Source organism: Crinia signifera, chromosome 5, assembly GCF_055691185.1.
Source record: "Crinia signifera chromosome 5, ASM5569118v1, whole genome shotgun sequence".
NCBI lineage: Eukaryota > Metazoa > Chordata > Amphibia > Anura > Myobatrachidae > Crinia > Crinia signifera.
In genome coordinates this window covers 231,828,369-231,852,505 of record NC_139221.1, presented here as the reverse complement: position 1 = coordinate 231,852,505, position 24,137 = coordinate 231,828,369, and the positions used below count along the sequence as shown (strand labels likewise).

General features: G+C 40.9%; 1 protein-coding gene across 7 annotated transcripts in view; it reads right to left on the bottom strand.

Moving 5' to 3' along the window:
- The window catches only part of RBMS3 (RNA binding motif single stranded interacting protein 3), a 545,406-nt gene that overhangs the window by 123,213 nt on the left and 398,056 nt on the right, over nt 1–24,137 (bottom strand). For all 7 annotated transcript variants that reach the window (XM_083188643.1, XM_083188638.1, XM_083188637.1 and 4 more), the window contains exon 5: nt 4,958–5,115. In XM_083188643.1, coding sequence (XP_083044769.1) covers nt 4,958–5,115 — 158 coding nt within the window. The remainder of the gene's footprint in view (nt 1–4,957; nt 5,116–24,137) is intronic.

The following is a 24,137-nucleotide window of genomic DNA, read 5'->3' as shown; positions in this document are numbered from 1 at the left end:
TCATTCAGGTGAGGTATATGAACATGGGACATAGCCAAGGGCAAGAGATGGAATAGCTAGAGTCATCAAGTTGACCGTGTTTACTCTAACACCAAACTAAAATGCAATCCCACAATATAAAAACTCTTTTTTATGTAGTTCACCTACAGTACTATTGGGCAAGTGACAGAGCTTATCAGTGGAATTACATGAAAATGCAGGGCCCTCACTCTCCTCATGTGGTTTTTCGTATCTTAGAAAAAAAAAAAAAAATATATATATATATATTTATATCACTATATATTTTACATGTTACTCATTTCACCTAACTCTCTGCCACTTTACACTCTAATAAATACTTCAGTGTCCTGTCCCCTCAGACAACTGTCTTTACTTACCATGTTCTTGTCCTAAATTGCCTTGTACTGTAATTCATTTTTTTTCTTGTTTTTTTGCACTTTTATGTATTGTGATGCGCTGAGTAACCCTTGTGGTGCCATATTAATACATGTTATTATTATTACTACTACTAATAATAATAATAATAATAATAATAATATGATATAAGTACATAGCAAGGTGAAATGCATGTGGCTTAACGGGATGCAGTCAAAATCCTGACGGTCAAAATCCCGACAGGGTCAAAATCCCGAATGGGTCATAATACCGACAAGGACAAAATCCCGACAAGGATAAAATCCCGACATTTAAAATTCGATAATAAAAAGCGAAGCGAACGATGCGAGGGGCTGCGGTTCACTCCCAACTGTGTCCATGTCGACTGTGTTGACATTCGGTTTAAAAAACAGTGAAAAATCCCATGTCGACCTCGCGACCTGTCGACGGAAAGTCATGTTGACTTTTTCACCTGTACATTCTATATGTCGGTATTTTGACCCTGTTGGGATTTTAAATGTCGGGATTATGTCCTTGTCGGCATTTTAAATGTCGGGATTTTGTCCTTGTCGGGATTTTGTCCTTGTCGGTATTATGACCCTGTCAGGATTTTGACCGTCAGGATTTCATACCGAATCCGGCTTAACCCCTTCACTGGCAATCCCAAGAATTTTCTGGGCTATGCCTTAATGCCCAGGCTGGCAAGCCTGGAAAATTCTCGGGATTGCCAGTGATTAGCGCCGGGCTCAGTGAACTCAGGCAGCTTGATCGCTGCTTGGCTCCCTCCCCTACACCGCATCCCCGGCTCACCCCGCCCCCCCCTCCCCTGGGTTGTTACATTACAGCCTGCTGCGCCGGCTTATGACAAGCCGGGTCGCAGCATGTAGGGACGGGGAGCCAGGACACAGGGGTGAGCAGCGACTGATTGACGGTTCAGTGGCGGTGCCCGAACCCGGAGAGATAGTGGTGGTTTTTTTTTTAGGGAGCGCTCCCCATAAAAAACTCACCCAGTGGGGAGCACTCCCTAAAAAAACCACAACTGAAGGGGTTAAGGATTGCCTTTATTTTCCAGTCACATTTTAATGGTTAGGGCGGTATTCAATCCAGGTTTCCGACTGTCACATTAAGCTACTGTACCTCCAAACCATCCTGATTTGTGGAACAGTCCTGCTTTTGTGCACTATTCCACTATCTTACCTGATGTCCTGCTGTAGGAAAGTGGGTGCTGGGAGGACGCCTCTCACCTGCTGCGTTGCTTTGCAGAACAAGTGATGAATAGAAGTCGTACCCATGCATGCAGCATATATTCACTGGAGAGAAGGAAGGGCAGAGGGCATGTCAACCAGTTCAGGGGCAAACGCAGGATTTTCAGAAGGGGGTTTCCAGATGGGCGGAGAAAAGCACGGAGATGGACACTTAGGTGACCCAGTATATGCCGGGTCAGTTAAAGTATTATAGATAGACCAAATGTATATAAATAATAATAATAATAATAAAAAATATATATATACATACATATATATATATATACATACAGGGGCGTCAACAGCAGTGTAGACCCCTGGGCATAGCAATGTATTGGGGCCCCTACCGATCCTCCAGCGGTAGAGGTGGGGGAAGCTTTGATTTCCCGCGGGTGGTAGGGGGTATTATATCAACCGCTCAGCATATAGGGCCTGGATCAGTAATTTCCACTAATTACCCCTTTACTGCACAGATGGTGGGAGATGCAATGGGAGAAAGGGGCATTGGGCTGAATGAAGGGGCCCTGATACACAACTTCCAGGGTGGTAGAGGATGTTTAATATGCAGAGGAGGGGTGTATAGTAGAGTGGGCTTAATATTCATAATTTTCTGGTGGGAGGACAGCTTGCTTGACTGCAGATATCTCCAGTACCCGGAAATACATTTCTTAGATTTTAATGGAATTAATTAATAACTTGAGAATCCCACCTACGAAATGGTACTGTGGACTAGGGGATCAGAGTTCAGGAGGCAGAGCAATCTGCCAATGAGTATATAAAACTACATACCAGGTGTGTGGAGCTGGAGCAGTAACCAGCTGCTGGAAGGCTGATATTTCTGGTTCTGGGAACAGTAGAGACAAGCTACTAGTGTTCTTCAAAGGGGGAGAGTCCCAGCTTTTGGAATGTACCATATTAAAAACTCTAAGTCAGACAGAACCTGAAGTATCTGACTGGGAAGAGCAATTAACAGGCTTGGATGGGGACCACTGCTTTGAAGTCAGATATCTCCGGTCCCCAAGGGCCGATTTTTAAAATTCTTGTACCTATGGAAAGAGGGGACCCTCAGCTTTCAGTCTAGGGCCCTTAGACTCCTGGGGGGGTTTCTGTGTAATCAGAAACCCCCCCTGCGTGCGTTACTGCAGTTCATAGAGTACTGTGCATGCCCCTAATCTAACAACATTGGGGTGTGGCTCACAGCATGGCATTTCCGGCAAGGCCATTCCCTTTCATTGAAGCCACGTCCATTGTAATGAGACCACGCCCCCTTTTCCAGGCACATGCCAAAGAAATTTGGGAGATACTATATGCATTAATTAACAGTTATGCATTTAACATAAGTATGTTTACCCATTATGCCTAATGATTTTTATGAATATGTGGAAGGATGCTGAGTTTCAGCTATATGGCATGTATTACATACCAATAAAACACCCCAATGCTTTGCATGCAGGAGTCGCCTCCAAAAACTAGGATTGCAAAAAGAGGGTATCGTTTCTCATAAAACACTGCTTGTTTTACCCTCATTTTTGGCCTACATCAAAAGAGTAAGGGAACATGGGACTGTTATGTGTGTCAATTTTCTGTGCATTTTTTTCAATAATCTTGATGTACAAATAAAAAGTCATCCCTGTTATCTATCCAATCTTTTGCTCCTTCCCATATATTGCTCCTGGTGATAGAATTACCGTTCGCCAGCCACCAGAAGGGGGCATGCGCATGATACGCTGGCGCACCCCATTCTGACGGAGCCCACCGCTGCCCTCCGCTGCCTCCATTCTGCTCTCCCATCCCCCCCAACCCTGCCCATCTCCCTGAAGTGGAGACAGGCAGGGATTCCGCCATCTGCTGCCTAGTGAAGGGGACGCGAGTGTGTGCGAGTCGCTCTCGCATCCCTGTCAGATGCAGCGCCTCTCCGTCACCGATTACCAGCTCAGTGAATCTGGCAAATCCCTGGGCTGGCTGTATCTTCCTCTGGGAAAACCTTTTAGTCTGAACGAACCTTGGTCACAAATTAAGGAACACAACATAACCAAAGCTGTATTGCACATTTTGGGCTTCATAAACTTTACCCATGATTCCAAGACACAACTAAACTAATTGGGCATGATTTTTCTAATGTAAGCGAGCCAATGAAACATTAAACATATAAATTTCCAGACATTAGAATCATATAAAATAGAGTTTAATTATTGAAAAGCTAGTATTCTACTGATCCCTATACAATACAAAGTGCATTCTAGTCATGTCTGTACAATATAGAGAACATTGTAATAGCCAACACACTATTCAAAAACATTTACCAATATACTATGCTGGGAGGAGTGTAATGTTCTATATACAGGTACAATACATAAAGCATTGAGTGACCAATACTTATTACAGACAGCAGCTTAATTATACAATGCAGAAAGCAATAACTCCAATATGAAGAACATTTATAGTGATTAATGTGCAATACAGGAAGTTGCATAATACTTATATATACTGGCCCTGATGCCGTGATACCTGTTTGTATAGCGTAAAATGCACATTTGGACTGCACATGCCCCCAAAATATTAGTATATGCAGATGTATACAACTGGCTGGGTGGGGAAGAGCAGGGAAAGGACCAGCTAATGTAGGTTGAGTATAGTAAAGGAGTTGTTGCGTAAAGTGTCACAGATGCAGACCTGCAGAGAGGCAAAACTCAGCTCCACAACTAGCGTGGCACGGCCAGTGCACTCACACTAAGCATATATGCCTGTTGGTGGCTCCCCATTCCACCCATGATCACCAATGTCTGTGTAAAAGTATATATAAGTATTACTGGAACCAGAATCTGGGCAGATGCCATATTTCCCAATAGGCTTTGGTCTGGAGACATTTGGAACAAATTCAATGAATCCCGAGACTATCCACTATATAATCCGCCTGGTAACTATAACATTGAAAGCTTGGCTTATCTAGCATGGTTTGTCACTGATTTTGAATTGCTTGGATTAGCAAAATCAAGCTGATCACCATGTTGTTCGGTCAAGTGATGATATAATAGGAGATCATTAGGCAGACGGCTGCATGTTTCCTACACAAAAGGAACACGTTGATGAGTGCAATTTAGCTATTTAATAAAGCATGGCAATGATAATTACTCAGGGAGATTGCTAGTGGCATTTTCAGAGCACAAATGTAACCCCCCACTGGCCACCTGGGGAAACACTACTGACACATTTATTTTTTTCATTTTACAAATTAGGAAACTGAAATTGAAAAATATAAAAACTGAACAATGAACCTTTCTGCCTAAGCAAACAGAAACAAATATACAATCAATGATGAATAGAAAGAAGAAACATACCTGGCAAATCCTACTCCTCTACTCACTCCATTGGCATCTCGTAATATTCTAGTGGAAATAACATGTCCAAATGGCTTCAGCATGTTTTCTAGTTCCTGCTCATCCATGGAAATTGGCAAGTTTGAGATGTACAAATTTGTTGGGTCCTGTTCTTGTTGCTGTAAGAGAACACAGAAAAAAACTACTGAAAAATAAATACAAACAAATGAATAAAACATTTTTCAGGCTTTTTTTTTTTTTAATACCCTCTAGAAATATATCTGGCTATGTGAGACGTTTCTTATACTGTGAGTCTGAAAACAGCAAGACTATAATTCTCGAAACATTTGCTTGCAGGATATTTATACAACTTAAAAAAATTATATTGCTGGGAAGTGAGAGATTAGGGTTAAAAATAGGTTAAGAGGTTGGGTATAGATAAGTGTTATGGTGCCCATACACTAGTGCCATTTTGGTCAATTTCATCTGACTTTGACCCACTGGGCTGATAAACTGGATGTGGCAAGTATTTTTATTTATTTTATTTTCCAGGGTGTATGTTGTTAAAGATAAGAACCGTTTTTTTATGGCTGATTCTGAACATACTTTTGAATTTAAGATAGAGGCCCAATCCATTTGCATGGTGAAGTTCTGCTGAGCCCCACCAACTAATCCAGGCCCGGCTAATTAATACACACTCCATTCCTCTCTCTGTGCTATTGCTCATACACAAAATTCCATATTCTGTAGTCACTAGGAAAAAAATATATATATCTATATAAATCTAAAGCTGTAATACGTGGGTGGTTCAAGTTATGTTACAAGATCTTTAATGTTATTAGAATTTCATTCATTCATACTGTCCAAGCATCACTTTGTAAGATGGCTTGTGGAAACATGGACAAATATTTAGGTGCACAGTGTGACCAGATGTCTGCATCTAAAAGTCACATCAGCAGCTGGAATTCATTGGCAACTTGTCTATGTGTAAAGTGATAACAACTTGAATGTACATTGTAGGATTCTGGGCATGGATTAAAGCCCTATAGATAAACATGAAGGGGTTGGGTATGATATGTCAATAGTAATAATGTCAAGATATCATAATGTCAGAATGACAATGTCAACCAGGGGCATAACTGCCAGAGGCAATGGATTCTCCTGCCTCCAGGCTCTAAGCCCTAAAGGGGCACCAGCTGGTTTACAGTGGGTCCAAGTGTGACCATTGCTCTTCCAATGGAGCTTTGTGGTGCACCCTCTGCTGCAGCACAGTTAATCAGTTCTGTTCCAGGAGCCCTGATAACACCTGCGATAGGGGACAATACAGCTCCTGCCTAGTACTGATCATCCGGCACTGCAGCAAGCATTGGTGCACCCGCTGCTGCTCCTGCTACAGTCCAGACCCTGTCCCCCCGGCCATTGTCACACCATTCTTAAGGGGAGGAGGGCACCATATTTTGACTTGCCTCCTGATAACTGAATTGAACGTTACGCCGCTGATGTCAACATAATGTCAACACTAACCATGTCGACATTCATCATGTCGACATGTTCCCTGGTGGACAAGTGGTGACTTGCCTTCTTTCGGTGTCTGCAGTGGTGCTTTACAAATCCTGGTGGTCAGACCTCAGACCCGGAGTATTGGGTGATTATTTGTCTTTGTCCCTAACCCTAGTCCATGCCCCTAACCTAACCTCTAGGGACTATCCCTAATTTCTCCCTGAAGCCTAACTCCAACCCTCCCACCTACAATCTTTAATATCAACATTTTGACAATGTAGATACTTCACTTGTCAACATTATGAGAATGTCAACACATTACCTGAAGACATGTTAACAATGTAGACATTATGATTGTCATCATTGTAAATCTTTTGACTACATCCTGTATAGTAAAGGTCCATACACACTGGGCGATTATGCCCAGCATGTATTGACAGCGATAACCGCTGTCATCGATGTGGGGTAAGCCGTTCAGTGCATTCACACTGAGTGGCTTTCCCTCAGCCTGGCACCGTCCGCGGGGGGGGGGCGGACGGTTTTGCATAGAGCAGCGCTATGCAAAACAGTCCTCAAAGCAGCTCATCTGCTGGTAATGAGAGAATTCAGCCAATCAGCGTCCGGCAAGTCTTTACAAAATCTGCATCCCACCCGGCAAATGGCATAGCTTGCTTCCAGCTGCCGCTGCACCGTCCCCGGACCCCCTCTGCCCCTCCCTGGACCTCTGCTGCCTGTCCCCGGACCCCCGTTTCCTGTCCCCGGCCCCCTGCTGCCCAGCCCCCCGCTGCCCGGACCTGACAGAAACCCCCCCCATGCAGCGCCTGGGGCGCGTGACCCCCTAGCCCCCCCCATAGTTACGGTTTTGAGCGGCTTTCAGCTCAAAGTCGCCCAGTGTGTATGGGCCTTTACTCTATAACATCATCGGTAGGGAAAGCTTGAATCGTGTTAACTTTGCTTTATATTTTAGCTGTGTCTTGCAATTTAGAAAAAGAAAGGGACAATTCAGTATTTCTAATCTCATAGGATGAATATTGTAGGAAAGACTGTAAATCCTGTAAACAATAAATAAGGTTGAAGCCTTGTCTAGAATTCTAGATGGGATACAGGTTTAGTTAGGCCCCTTTTGCACAAGTTACAACTTTGTTTATGAACGCAGGTTCTTAGCTTGATTCACACTGCAGCAGTAGAAATCAACTAGTCCTCAGAGGCACATCAGTTTTTCAAAGTGTCTGCATTACTTGAAGTACCACAGCAACTTAAGCAAGATCTACTGAAACCATTAGCCTCAGGGTGCATACAACAGGATTAGTATTACATTGAATGAATGCAACGGTGTAACAAATAGCAACAATAAAAGCCTATATCCCTACCTCATATTCTTGAAACTATTGACTCTCTGGGTAACTAAATGTCTGAATTTTCAAGAATACAACTTGTAGAATATGCATAATAAAAATATATATTTTTCTAATGTACATGTTTTAATATTCTTCATTTTCTTAACAAAACTTCCTGTGCTTTAAAGTATATGAGTTATTCATTATAAATGGGATAATGCCGATCTCGGCAACCTATGGCACTCCAGCTGCTGTGACACTACATGTCCCAGCATGCACTGCTCAATTTAAGGCCTCATTCAGGGATTCAGTATTGAATCCCGGCGGTCGGGATCCCGGCGTTCAGAATCCCGACGCCGGAATCCCGACAGCCGAATTGCCGAGAAGGGGGGGACGTGGATCGCCCCCCCTTGCGGGCTCGCTGCGCTCGCCACGCAGCGGGCCCGGTGCCTCGCTACGCTCGGCACGCTATTTTATTCTCCCTCCTGGGGTGTCGTGGACACCCCAGGAGGGAGAAAGTGTCGGCATTTCGGCGGTCGGGATTTCGGCGGTCGGGATTCCGGCGTCGGGATTCTGAATGCCGGGATCCCGACCGCCGGGATCTTAACTGCATTCCTCATTCAGTACCTCTTACTAAGCAGCAGTCGTTCACTGCTTAGCGAGAACGAACGAGCATATACATCCACTCACATGCAAATGTGGTGATTCGTGCGTGGGGGGGGGGAGTTCAGCCGGGCAGGTTTGTTCTAAGATCTGATGTGAATTATTGGTACTTGTGTATTATCAGGGCGCCCATCGCATCGCATACCACTAATTAAGGTATGCGATGGGAACCAATTTGAAGGTTTTCAGGACCGACTGTACAATTTTTATATCGCGTCGCATCGCATGCCATTATAATGGCATGCGATGCAACGCGATCATAGCCGATTTAACATTGTACAGGCACCCTGATGGCTGATTCCTATGTTAAATGCACCCCCAGACCAGATTTTAAATTGTACAGCCACCCTGATGGGTGATTACTAGATAGTGTGGCAAGCGCAGCGAGCCACCGAGCCCGAAGCTTGGGGACGCGGAATACATGTGAAGTAATCCGCGTCCGCTCGCCACGCTTCGGGCTCAGTGGCTTGCTGCGCTCGCCACACTATATAGAATCAACTCCACGCCGACGTGGATAGTAGGGGTATGAAAAGGTCGGAGGACGCATACCGCCACCCCTCGCGGGCTCACTGCGCTCGCCACGCTTTGGGTTGGCATTGATAGTGGGGGTGGCGTTAACAATGGGGGGGCATTTAACATAGTAATCACCCATCAGGATGGCTGTACAATTAAAAATCGGGTCTGGGGGTGCATTTAACATAGGAATCACCCATCAGGGTGCCTGTACAATTAAACATTTGGGTCGGGACGCATTGCATCGCATGCGATATGATCGCATGCGATACGACCGATTATTAATTGTACAATGCCCTACGATGTAAATCGTGGGCGCCCTTATAATACACAAGTACCCAATTATTTAGCTAATTAACAACACCTGTGGTTTCCTTTTATATGTCTGTTCAGAGCAGAGGGTCAGGGTTCCCAATGCCAATTAGTGGCTGTGTAAGAGCCTTAGAACGTGGGGGCTACATTAGGGACCTCTGGAATTCTGTACCAACATTGGGAAACCTATGTATTGCCTGCTGGAACACCTGCTATGCTGTGCCTTGTGAATTGCCGAGCTCTCAAGCCTCTATGCTATCTACCTGCTACAAATAAAGGAAACAACTTTTTTTCACCCAGTGTATATGATCTTTTTTTTCACATAAGTCACCTATGGCCAAGCATGAATATACTTAAAAACCGAGGGCCAGATGCACTAAGCTTCAAAAGTGCTAAAATGGAGAGTGATAAGCAACCAACCAATCAGCTCCTGCATGACATTTTTCAAACCCAGTCTGTGACATGGCAGGTAAGAGGTTATTGGCTGGCTGTTTATCACTCTCCATTTTATCACTTTTCGAAGCTTAGTGCATCTGGCTTCGAGATTGTTGGGGTGCCTTGAGGATAGCGTTTGGGAACTGTGAATCTGAATGAAAATTGTGAAAATGAATACCTATAGTACATGCATTCTAAGTAAACAAAATATAAAATTACAGGCATGCACAGGAAAACATTAGAGTGACTCAGCTAAATGTAGGATAAGATTTTGTGATCAAATGAAACAAAAATGTAGCTTTTTTGCCATATGTGGTACAACCCTAGCACTGCAATTCCTCAGCAAACATCATACCACCAGTGAAGTATGGGGTGGAAACATACAACTGTGGGGATGCTTTTCCTCAGAGGGGACAGAGCATCATATTAAAATTGAAGGACCAATGCATAGTACAAAATACACTGAAAAAGTGCATTAGTGTGCTAGAAGGGGGGTATTCTTGCTAATCTCATGGATGTAAAATAACCTATGCAGGACTAAGGGCAGGATATCAGTCCGGTTGTAGTCTGTCATGTAATGTCTTACTTTTTGTATTGGAAAATAAAGTAAAGATAAAGGTAAAAAAATAAAAGAAGGGGGGTATTTAATGATGTCATTTTTTTCTGGTAGCTAAAAAATCCAGACATACCAATTCAATGCAGTTGTTTTCGTCTGGCTTTTCTGTCAAATTTGCATCCAATCAAATAGTTGAAAACTGCCTTATTTTCAACTAAAACACGTGGATCTGCGAGTACTTAGCCGATCCACGTGTTTTCTGACAGCACCAATGTTTCCGACAGTTGAAAAATCAGCACTAGGATTGAACAGGTCAAATGTAAATTTGACTGAAAACTGTTAAAGAGTGCAGATTTTCCAACTGTCGTTAAATTTGGCATGGATTGACCCCCCCCCCCCTATATTAGGTTCAAAACAACTTAGAGTCTGCGGCAGTACTTAAAAAAAATTGCAATCCACAAGAATCATCCAAACTTCATATTTGACTAAATTGGCAAGGAAGAATGGTCAAAAATCATTCTGAAACAGTATACAAACCTGGTAGAACCTTACCCAAAGAAATTTACAGCTAAAAATAGGCCTACAATATAAAAGTCTGCAGGGGTTGATTACTTATTCCAGCAACATCTTTTAGTTTTTACTATAAGAAAATCTATGCAGACACATAATAAATTATGTTAAAAAAATATTTTTAAGAGCCTACTGGTTCACAATAAATACATAGTAATGAACAATTGGTGTATGATTTGGAATACAGAAGTGTGCTCTTGCTAAGAAGGGGTGTGACCACACAATAGTATCGCCGATTAAAATTTTGCGTCAATTGCAGCAGGCAGCCACAGCAGAGCTGCTGGCACTGCTCGAGAACCGATGCTTCCCGCTGTCTAGCTGAGCTGGCCCTAGGTTTGGAATGCGTGTCCCTAGGCATTCCAAATGACCTAGACATTTGCCTACTTTGTCTATGCCTAGGGCTGTCTTTATATTAATACACATGTAGCTCTGCTTATAATGCTGCTAGTCACACGTGTATGAGTGATCAGGGACTCATCATTCATACTGCCCATTTATATATAACAAAGGTTATACAGCTGGCATGTTGGATTTAATGCTTGTGGCATGTAAAGGAGACTTTGGCTTTAGGCAGTCCTGCTGGCACTGTAGCACAATATACATGTAATGGTTCCATCAGTAAGTTACACTGGCACAGCCATCTGGCAGTCACCTTAAGAATGCTTCCCCCCACAGTACAGCAGGGAGCAGAGGCGTAACTCTGGGAGGCAATGGAGTCATCTGCTGCCGGGCTCCTGCTCCCAAGGGGGCACCTCTCCTCCCCTGCAAGTTTGAATCAGTTAATTCAAGGCCATCGATACTGCTTCTGAAGCTGACTGCAGTTTATCTCTTAAAGGGCCATTTACCAGCAATAGGGACCCTGGGCTACCAGAGACGTCACACTTTCTTTATATTAAACATTATATACATAACCTAAATACACACATGCATACCTATATTTATATAAGGTGGTGTGTGTGTGTGTGTTGGTGTCGGGGGGGGGGGGGGGCACAAATATTTATCTTGCAATTGAGATGAATTTACGCCACTGTCAGGGAGAGTGATAGCTTACAAGCATGGAATAAATTAGGTCTTCATTTTGTTCCTCGGCTGTTACCCATAAGCCCCCCTCCCAGTCCTGGTCTCCCAGGCTGCAGCTAAATCAGCCTATTGGTTAATCAGGCACTGATAGGCCCCTATGTATACTATGAAAAACACTACCAGCTGGAATATATATTTGCATCAAAAGTATTTTATTACTTCTATAAACTCACCATCGGGTATCCCCCTGGCCCCACTTGTCCGTTGATACACTTAAATACAACTTATATATAACCTTATCTAAACTTAACCTAAAATAAAGACACGACACAAAGTGCTGGCGTTTCAAAAACAGAATGTCAAATTTATTTGACAATTAAACTAAGACTATGAATGGTGGCGGCGCCAAAGAACGGTCATTATAGGAAAGGTGGGGTTAAAGATCACTTAATCATACATACAACGCTGGATGACCACTCTCCCTGGTCAGCCACCAGGCCTGGTGGTGACGGCCATCCCCTGGGCAGAAGCATGGCCCATGACAATCGTTGTCGAGGGAGAGTGCACCCCACTACCTACACACATACAGAGTTCTTAAAGAATGACCGTTCTTTACCGCCGCCGAAGAGGAAAAGAAACAGGAAAGGGTGGGTGGGGCTTCTTGGACAGGGGTTGATCACTCTAAACTCGTGATCATTCCTACCCTGCTTAGACCCTCCCCCTGCTCTGATAGGCCTTGTGCCCATCCTCATTACCATAGCCATGTGACCAACAGCAGAGTGTAACCTGTGAGAACCCTTAGTGGTTTATGTCACTTCAGGCTTATTCAGCCTTCTGTGTTTCTTTCATAAGATTTGAGACTAACTTTCACGGCAAAGGATCAATTACACCTTCATCACAATCACTGATCTCTTCACATCAGAACATTTGTACAAAATATATAATTAGAATTTTTTTTAGACTCCAGGGGTGAGATTTAATAGGATGAGAGATTCAGAAAGTGAGAGATTTGGTGAGAAATCTCAAGTTTTTTTAAAGCGGCAATCATTTACACTTCAAAATCAAACTGGTTTAGCAGTGTAAATGATTGCAACTTTAAAAAAACTGGAGATTTCTTACCAAATCTCTCACTTTCGGAATCTCTCATCCTATTAAATCTCACCCCAGTGGTATACAGTATTTACTAAAGTGCAGGTTTATAGAAGTGGGAATGTTGCCCACAGCAACTAAACTGATTCTACTTCATTTATCTAACACCTTCTACAGAATAATATCACTTCTTTAATCTTACACTATAGAAAATATACCCCCAGGGGCTTTATTAAACCTTTTTTAGGTCTATTGTCTAATGTTTATATGTTATTGTTTATAGTATGATAGTTATTACTAGTTTAAGTTTTATTGTGTATTTTATCTTTCTTCATTATTTTACCCACCTAGACATTGAATTGGCTAAACGAAAAAAAGAAAAATATAATGTAAACAATTAAATATTGTTGAAATAAAAATGTGTTAAGAGCACAGAGTTGTAAAGTTTCAATGTAATGTTATTTTTATATTGTTCATCATTAATTATTACACAACACAACCACTTCGGTATACACAGCTGTCGCTATCAGGAAATGGTCATTTACATTAAGTAACAGTCTTTCCAAAAGGATAAACTCATGAACTTTGCTACTGTTATTTCCCTACTAAAATGCATCTGAAACTGTGCTCTGTGAGGAATGTGTCTATTGTAAACTTTGACAGCTGTGATTATTTATTAGAACTAACCATTTGTAAGTACTTTATTTTAAGCATATCTGCAATACATTAATTTTAAAGAAATCTTTTGGAAATAAAGTGGTTGATGTACTGTTTCAAGCAGTGAAAACAGTGGAGAAGTGGACGGGTGTGGTATGGGACTCTGACAGTCGGGATCCCGACAGTCATTATCCCGATGTCGGGATCCCGACTGCCTGGAGTCAGACAGTATGGCCAGTGCAAAAAAGCCACTTGCGGGCACGGTGGCTCGCTACGCAAGCCACCTATTCTATTCTCCCTCTATGGGGGTCGTGGACCCCCACGGAGGAAAATAGTGGGTGGCCGTCGGGCACGTGGCTGTCTGCGTTTTGACCGTCGGAATCCCGACTGTCGGGAACCCGTCCAGCACCCGGGTGGACCCGAGGAGGGGTTAACCATGGTAGCCAATCAGCTTTCAGGTAGCATTTGTTAAATACATTCTATAAAATTATACATAGATACTGATTGTTTGGTATTTGCAACTTCTCCACTCTGAATCAGGCCCTTGGTTTTCTATGGGTCCACATATATATATATATATATATATATATATATATATATATATGCATGTATACTGTATACATACACATATATTGCTCTTTGGTCACCGGTTTTGGGTCAAAAATGTCAAATTGGTCAGCATTTTTGCTGTATCTCAAAAATTTCCAATACGCAATCAGACCTTGGTTTATTAGAAAGCAGTTCCCGAACAGTACCTTATTCCTGGTGCAGTTGTGCAATAACAGCTATATTTGGTGATGTTGTATAGTAATAGTTGCGCAATGGTTGTTATTAAGGTATCCCAATTAGCTGTATGTGCTGTGTCTCCCTGCAATAATGTTTTTTTCTGATGTTTATGTTGCCTGCCTGATCTAATAGAACGTGCCTTGAAAGGTGGCAATGTGATTGTGAGCTTGTATTGTTATAATTTTATTTTAGTGTGTGGTTTTATTAATAAATGTGATTTTTTTTAAATATATTTAAACAAGTTTAGTTAGTCTATTTTTGTGGGTCAGTAATACCCCACCTCCTTCTACAGTCAGAAATCCTCAAACCATGACCTGTTGGGCAATATTGAGGGTAGAGGTTGAGTAAACGTTCTTCTGGCTTGAGAACAATTAGCTTAAAATAAATTCTCAGTGGTACAATGTGCCATCATCTTTGTTCTTTTGGTAGACATAGAAATCAGCGAAATAATTTCAGGAATGAATTAAAATAAAAATGCATCTGAAGACTTAACTGTTCATGTAAGCTACTATAAGTTATGTATCCCCATGTAACATTAAGTGAGTACCCGAACAGCAATATGTGTACTAGTTAATATCAACTTTATAGTTATTTTTTTTCTTTGTAGCTGGATTTTTATTATTAACAGGCCATAGTTGGAAATGTTTTAGTGCTCCTTTCTAATAAGTCTGTTCATCTGATTTTCCTGGTATCCAGTGTCACTGCCTTCTTCATGTCCCTGATGTGAAAGCACAGATGGAAAAACTACAGAGTTATTTTCAAATTTGATGTTTTTGCAAACTGTGTAAATCTCATGGATCAGATTATGGCATGCCTGTTACAGTGGACACACACTGCTACGACTTCTCACAGCAGTGCGGAGCCATCCAATCCCGCTTGAGTGCGGTGCTTTGACATGTGATGTACCACTGCCAGAAGGGGTCCAAGTCAGAAGTGCAGCAGTTCCGACCTCTGACTTCAATCCAATGCGCACCAGACTGTGCATCGGATATCAAACACATCCAATTTGGCCACTTTTCCCCTGATTTCTAGCCCCAATCCATCGGAATCAGGTGAAAAGTGGCCAAATTGGACTACTGTATGGGGGCCTTAAGTCAAAGAGATACTCTGCTTTCTGGTACAGTATATCGGTAGCCATGCTTTTAAATGAGATTCTTCACCAATTTCAGATTGGAATAACCCAATAAATTGTGGGGCTCTACCAATCTCAACATATTGATGAATGCCTTGTTGATGCATAGAAGTGTAGCTGACGTTGTACTCATAGGTGTGTGCAGCCCATTTCCGTAAGGGGTGCACCATTGGTGGGGCATGTCCATCACCGCCAACTGGACGTGTCCATCACCGCCTACTGGGCATGCCCATTACCGCCTACTGGGCATGTCTATTAACGCCTATTGGGCATCAATGAAAACTAAATAAAAGGTGACTTACTTATGTATATGCACTTCAGAATGAATCACCCCCCCCCCACACACACACACACACACATACTAGAAACTGTAATAGCCATTCCACATAATGCCACACACCATAATGCCATTTCCACATAATGCTACACACCATAATGCCCATTACACATTATGGCAGGGCTTGACACAGTTTTGTAAAACATGGACAATAGGTACAGTGTGCGCCAAAGGCGCGCACCCAAAAAATTACACTGTAATTCCTATTACACGTCACACCCACATCACAAACCCATTACATAGTATACCACATGCCATAATTCCCATTGCATGTTATTCCACACACTGTAATGCCCACACATTATACCAAACACTGTAATGCCCATTACACATTGCACCTCACACCATGATGCCATTACACATTCCGCTTCACACCTTGATGCCCATTACACATTATGCCACACACTTTGATGCCCATTACACATTATTTGACAGATGTGATGCCCATTACACATTATGCCACACACCATAATGCCAGTTACATATTATGCCACGTAAATACTGCTTAACAACATGCTCGTTGCTAGGAGTTACATGTATTATACAAGGGGAATCATGCTCATTGCCATGAGGGATTTCATGCTTGTTGCACAAGGGGGATTACATGCTCATTGCCCAGTGGGGATTACATGCTTGTTTCCTAGGGGGATTACATGCTCATTACCCAGTGGGGGATTACATGTTCATTGCCCAGCGTGGATTACATGCTTGTTTCCTAGGGGGATTACATGCTCATTTCCCAGTGGGGGATTACATGTTCATTGTCCAGCGGGGGATTACATGCTTATTGCCATGGAGAGACGCAGTGCCATGGAGAGACGCAGACGTGAGCGCGCCTATGGTTGGCCTTGTAATACATTATGAACCTTGGGAAGACCCCGTAGATATCTGTGATTCAAATAACTAATGCCAGTTTAGTTTCTGTAGGACATGCTAGCCTGGAAGCCTTCAGCTCATCCTAGCTAGACAAATTCTACATTTGTACATCTGTCTATATTCCCTGTATTAACTCTTCCCTCTTCTGACCTTTGCTGCCACAAAGGAATTTTATCTTACTACAAGCCTTTCTGGAATGGAGAGCAGCTTCTTTTTTACTATGTTCATCCCAGAATTATAACTTTTTTCACCTTTTAATGCACAAGAAAAATCTTAAACTTCCAATCATGGACATGAATAATAAATCTCAAACAGAAACTGCAAATAAGAATTTCAAATTTAAAACTGTAAAATGGTATTGGCATTATTTTGTAAATTTAATTCAATCAAATTTAAATTTAGAAAAGATTTTGAAACCTTTAAGCATCTGAAATTATGAAGAGAAAATATCATACTAATGTTTTTTCCTCTCTGAATGATTGATTTTGAATTGCTGTGTGTTCTAGTCCACTGGGTTCCACGGCACTTAGGAATCTCTACTGCACTAAGCACTCAGTTATCCAGACTCAGGAATATCTTGCATTAAACATTACCGAAGAACAAGTAGCATGTTGGACTTGCCAAAATTATTTTCATTTGTGTTTGAAGTATTGCAGAGGTATATCCAACGGTTCAGATGTTCATACAAAGCAACTTAAAGGAAAGACTACACTTTTATCCCAACCATCATAAACTTACAACATAAAGCATTCATGGAGAACTTCAGAACAAAAAAGTTACTGCGAAAAAAGGTTCTGTAATATTTCGATTTAGCCCATTTCCTCCAATAAATCCACAATGTATAAATCAGAGAAACGCGTAAAGTAGATTTCACTCCCGCAAGTTCAGAAAGACTCAGCCAGTGCCACACAATCACGGTAGAGTGACCGTAACTTCAGCACAATATTCAACACTGTTGGTATCGTTTGCAAATGTTATTGGTATTACCTAATTAGTTTGCACAAGAAACAAACGAGTTAAAATATGAACAGATGCAGCAAATTAAATATGTCACGTTCTCATATCTATTGAGATGCGTTTGACCAACATTTAAATGAAAAGAAAGAGTACAGTAGATTCGTTATCGCAGATTTAGACAGCTTATTTTTTAGTATTATTATTTATAATGTAATTCAATTCTGAACACACACAGTAAGCATTAAAAGTCTAAAAGTTTTAGCAAGCAACAATAATACCTTGGCCAAACAAAACATTTGCATATAAAAGAGAAACAAGTTCCAATTGTTCACAAGAGGTAGAGATTAATGAATCTCTAGTTGCCTCATAAATCAAAAACTGTGCTAGGCGAGCCAATTAAGTCCATAAACATTGCCTGCTCAAGCTGTAATATTAGGGACACCTACACCAGTGTATATATTAAACAGAAAATGAATACTGTTATACAAAAGACACTGCACAGCTAACACACTTAAATAGGGACAACAGAGAACTAATATAGTCTATTAAAATAGCAGAGCTCATTAAGAGGGCAAGAGAACTATTGATATTCACTGCTCTGTGGTGGACAATATAACATTTTCCTTTACTTATGCAAAGCAAAGGGCTTAGTTATTGAACCGTGAATAGTGAACATTTTTTTGCTCTTGCTTTTAAAAATGATCATACAAAATGACACAAATACCGTATATGCACATGAGATGCAAATAAAGCCGAATAAAAATGGAACAGATCACTTACAATAAATATGAAATACAGTATGTCCTATAGCAAGGAGATCACAGGTGAGGGGTGGACCTTCCAGCATGGATGGGCGTTTCCATAGATTTAACAGTTTATTACAGTTTGTCCTGTCTCTTATGCTGTACATGGGAATGGAAATTCTCCCCGTACTTGCGTGGATTTACTCCGGGTACTCCGGTTTCCTCCCACAATCCAAAAATATACTGGTAGGTTAATTGGCTCCCAACAAATTAACCCTAGAATGTCTGTGTGCGTGTACATGTGGTAGGGAATATAGATTGTAAGCCCCACTGGGGACTGGTGTGAATGTTCAAATATTCTCTGTAAAGCGCTGAGGAATTATAAGAATATATAAAAAAATAAACACTGTGACTTTTAAAAAGGGTTTTTAAAGTATGGCCCTGGTCAGCAGATGGCTCCTGACAGATGCTTCCAATATACAAAAATGTTGGGGATATGAGGGTCCTCAAATCTAAAATAGGAAATTGCCTTTAATGCGCATCATGACAATAGTGACTTGAAGCACAATCCCTTACAATTGGCTGTAAATGGTGAGCAGGTTCCTAGAGACACGCTGACTACCCATAGCTTACATTTAGACAAATAATAAACTGTACATCTGGTCAAATCAATAAAAGGTCATGTATAGGACAACAGTAGGCAGTTACTGTATACAAAAGGTTATAAAATACAATATGTCATGATTTAATTGGCATATAATAACAACAACGCTTTTAAGCTTACTTTTGAGTCAGTGAACAAGTGCCACTTGTCCAGGTTATGTTTTCACAACCCAGTGCCACCATGATTGAATTAACATATTATCCTGCCACAAGTATCAATTTTTATGTAACTATTGTTTCTAATAGTAAACATTAACTCTTTGAGTGCCAATGTTGCTGTGAGAGATCCTCGAAATATCCGCTAATAAATGCCAGTGTCTGTTCTTTTTTTGGGTGCAATATTTAACAAAATTTCAAATTTTTATTTTTATTTTCAAAGTCGTGACCAGTACCCAACGCGTTTCCTCTTAGTTACAGACTTCATCAGGGGTTCATGATCTTTATAGTATTAATGAAAAAGATAAGAGCACAAACTAGTGTGACACCTCTTACAATAGAAACCTTAATTCAAACTTCGTGGTGAATAACCTAGACTTCCTTAAAAGGAATAAGGACCAATTTGTCAGCAGCAAGACTAGACTCCTAAACGTATTTAAATCAGTGGACATCCAACCAGAACCTTGGAACTTCACTGTGGTATTCTAAACCATGGAATGGTCATATGACAATAGAAATAATTCCCTGTGGGGTGGATATGTGTTCTCCTTGGAGTCCAGTCAGCATCCAATATATCCAATTCACTCCAATTCAATAAGGAACAGCTGTAGGATTGTAGCTGTTGGATGGTTAAACTCTGAAAGCTTGTATGCCAATACAATCTTCATTTTGAAACTGTTCAATTTGTCTATGGAGTGGCATCATTCTTGGATTATAGATAGATAGATAGATAATAGATATTACATACATGTTTTTATTGCTAGGAAGAAAACAGTATTACTGTAGAGAACTGTGTGAAATAAAGAATGATAGTCCTAGAGAATTTAAGTAATTACTATGAAAACAGAAGGTGCCTTTCCCACAATTTATGTTCTTAAATTCTCATATAATTCCACCATTATTTTTTAACATTTATCTTACACTTTCCCATTTTGCTCTTTCCTGGCCTCTTAACATGATGAATATTACACGTAAGAATTTCTTAATGTGGGTTGTCTTCATGAAACCGATTTTAATGGGATCAGTTACCAGGTGAAAGGGCGATTCACATAGAGCATAAATCCCTATGAACAACTTTTAAAGTTTTATTTTCTTTGAAGCGCTGTACAGTGAGCAGTGGGTGATGAATTGGAGTTAATTGACCATGTGAATAGAAGGTTACTCTGATTTTGCTCTCTTCTGAAGTCACAGCCACAGTTTGATTTTTAAATAGTTTATTATAACATGAAAAAAACACAAGTGACTTATTTTTATTATGGTTTGAAGGATTAAATGAAGCTACATTTTCTATTGCAGGAAATTATCAAGAAGTTTTTCTTATGCAAGGCTTCTTCTCATCACAATAGGCAGATGCAAATGCTTACTTATTCAGGAAAGTGTTATGCATGTCAAATATGTTTGTATTCACGTCAAATAGGGGGAGATGTACTAAGCCTTGAAAAGTGATAAACCACCAACCAATCAGCTCCTATCTTTCATTTTTCAAACCCTGCCTGTAAAATAACAATAAGGAGCTGATTGGCTGGTGGTATACCACTCTCCATTTTATAATTTTTCAAGCTTAGTACATCTGGCCCATAAAAAGATCCAGATAATGACTACAGTAGATTTATTACAATAAATGAACTTTCATCACATATAAAAACATGATGTTAATACATACTTTCCTACTCTCCCAGAATAACCATAGGACTTCCAAATTTAAATAGTCTTTACAGAAGCCAGGCACAAAAAAAGGGACTTGTTGGCAAACTAGGCTGTGCAGCGTTGGAATTGTTTAGGTTCATCTGCCAGCTTCTTCCTTGCCTGGTGCTATGGTGCTCAGCATGATTCTAATGTGGGAGGCCCTGCTGGAGATGCTGAGCAGCATCCTCATACCTGCCAACTTTTTGAAGGGGGAGATCTGGACTCCCACATGGCAAAGCCGCACATGCTCCCGAAAAAGCGTGGCCCCCGTTTTGCAACGGCATCTATTCTCGCCAGGCAGGGGGGACTCCCAACTGTCCCCCCCCCCCCACTGCGGGACAATGGCAGCCCCGAGGCGGGACGCAGGAACGTACCCGAATACCGGGACATTCCGGCGGTAAGCGGGACAGTTGGGAGGTATGCATCCTATCTCTTGGTGGACAAGCTAAGCAGGTGTATCTTAAACCTTTAACTATGCCTACCTCTATCCTTTTCCTGTACTCTTTTAACTGTCAGATATGTCCTCTATAAATTGGACTAAATAAAAATATATCTTTATTCCTAACTATTAATCTCCTGATCTTCACTCAAACCTGACTCTTTTCTTCTGACGCCACCTGTCCTACTAATCTTTCCAGGGGTCTTTCATTTTCCCACACCAACAGATTTCTCTCCAGTGGTGCTCCTACCTGGGAGCAGGAGGTGGACTACTACTGGCAACGCCGTTTCTCCAAGGCTATTCAATTAGTCTCCAGTGTGGCTGACAACAGCACTTATCTGGGATTTTTTTTTGGGACCTCAGCAGGCTCCAGAAAAAAAAGACATGATATTTCTGCAATGCCAGCATTGAAAACACATAGGTCATGAACATATCATGTATTCTATGAGGTAAATATACTAAGATGGAAGTTGTATTGAAGATCGAATGTTGCCCATAGCAACCAATCAGATTCTATTTCTTATTTATTTAGTACCTTCTAGAAGATAATAGATAAAATCTGTGTGGTTGCTATGGACAACATATCATCTTCAAAAGAACTCACATCTTAGTAAATTACCGTGATGTGTTTGTTTGTTTTTGCCAGAAAATATATAATTTAACAGGCTCTATTTAAATATCAAAGCAAAAATGTGAAAAGACCCATATTTTTTTAATTCGATAAATTATCAGGGCTAATTGAATTCCCCCTATGTACTATGTATGTGATGTGAATATAGGACATTTAAGCCCCATATACACTGCCCGATCCCCCCTTACACCAATATTGGTGACTGCAGGGATCCGGCGTGGGGGGTGCAGCATCGGCATAAACACTTGCCGATACTGGGGATGTTAGGGAACAATGTCAGTGACGGTCATGCTGTGACTACAGAGTTTATTGTCGCTGATGTGGACTCCCTCGTCCGAACATGTTCAGACAAGGGTGGGTGTTGTTGATGACGCATGGGTGCACACATTGTTAACAATACGGAGTGTACACACTAGGCAAACAATATTGTGAACAATATCGCCTAGTGTGTATGGGGCTTAGGAAGCATTTCATTCACCACCATAAAATATGATGATACTATAGCTCTTTGTGACACATCGTAACATCTATACACCTCCCTACACTTTGCTATTGTGAATTTAAATAGTATAGGTTGAGTATCCCGTATCCGAATATCCGTTATCCGAATTATTCCGAAAACCCTACATTCCAGAAAGTGAAAAAAAAAAATGTTTTTTTGCTAAAAACTCACTGGGGACATTTGTAACAGCCCTACTGAGGACATGATATGTAACTGGCACTATATATGTACAAGAAAATGATTGCTTGGCCTTTAAATTCAATATCTGAGATAGTACACAAATTTTGTTTCATGTTTTGAAACCTTGTTTTTTTAACAAATAAAATATATTTGTGTGCATTTCATGTGGTAGTAAAATATATATGTGTGTATTTTATGTGTTTATACAGCATAAATGCAAGATACTTCAAAATACATTATTTAAATCAGGCATGTCCAACGTTGGCCCTCCAGATGTTGTGAAACTACACATCCCAGCATCCTTTGCCACAGTTTTGCTATTAGAGAATGCTAAAACTATTGCAAAGCATGCTGGGATGTGTAGTTTCAAAACATCTGGAGGGCCAACGTTGGACATGCCTGATTTAAATATTAAAATATTCCGAAATACGGAATAATCCGTTATCCAAAATTCTCCTGGTCCCAAGCATTTTGGATACGGGATACTCAACCTGTATCTGTATGGCAAACAAACCATCCTGTTTCCTTTTTTATTTTACATTTAGCAATAGTAAAAAACATTTAATCAGTTAGTAGATCTATGATTCTTGTTTGAAAAGGAAACATGATTGGAGTCAAGCAGTAACAGAACAAATTGATGGACATTTCCTACCCTTTTGCATAGTTTTTGAAATGAAAGAAAAAAATGCCAGACATGGGAATTCATTGTGAAGGAAATCCAAGCAAAAGACAAGGCTGCCTGGCAAGTCCCCTGTAATTCCCGACAGAGCAGGTAATCTCATCCCATGAGACAGCACATACTGCATAGCAGTATGCATAACAGGAACATCCCTTCCTGACTATACTCTGGTTTCATCAATATCAGTAACACAATGTGAATGGTTCTTATACTGTAGACCAATTGGCATAAACATGATATATATATATATATATATATATATATATATATATATATATATAATATTATATTATGTGCTGCCTGATTAAAACTATTCTGAGTACTGCAAGATGAGACAGAGAGAGAGAGAGAGAGAGGGAGAGAGCGAGAGAGAGAGAGAGAGAGAGAGAGAGCTGTGTGTTCACCTGGCTGGACTCCTAGGTGAACACACATCTCCCACTCACATGGAATTATTGTATCTGGTGACTATGGTGACTATATACGGATTATATTGCCACAGAGTTTCCTGCTTGATATTCACTAAAATAAGACTAATTAGGAATCCAACCTTGCTACTATCTAATAGTTCCTTTTAAGGAAATTTAAAGTTATACACCATACAAATTTAAAGAAGGTTTCTTTCATATGAATCCAATCATCTATCAGAAGAATCCTATTTGGTTTTAGACACTGAAATATCTATTCAATAGATCGTGATTTTCTATTTCCTGACCCTGATGCGCATTAATATTTCATATATCATGAACCCCTGATGAAGTCTCCTTGAGATGAAACGCGTTGGC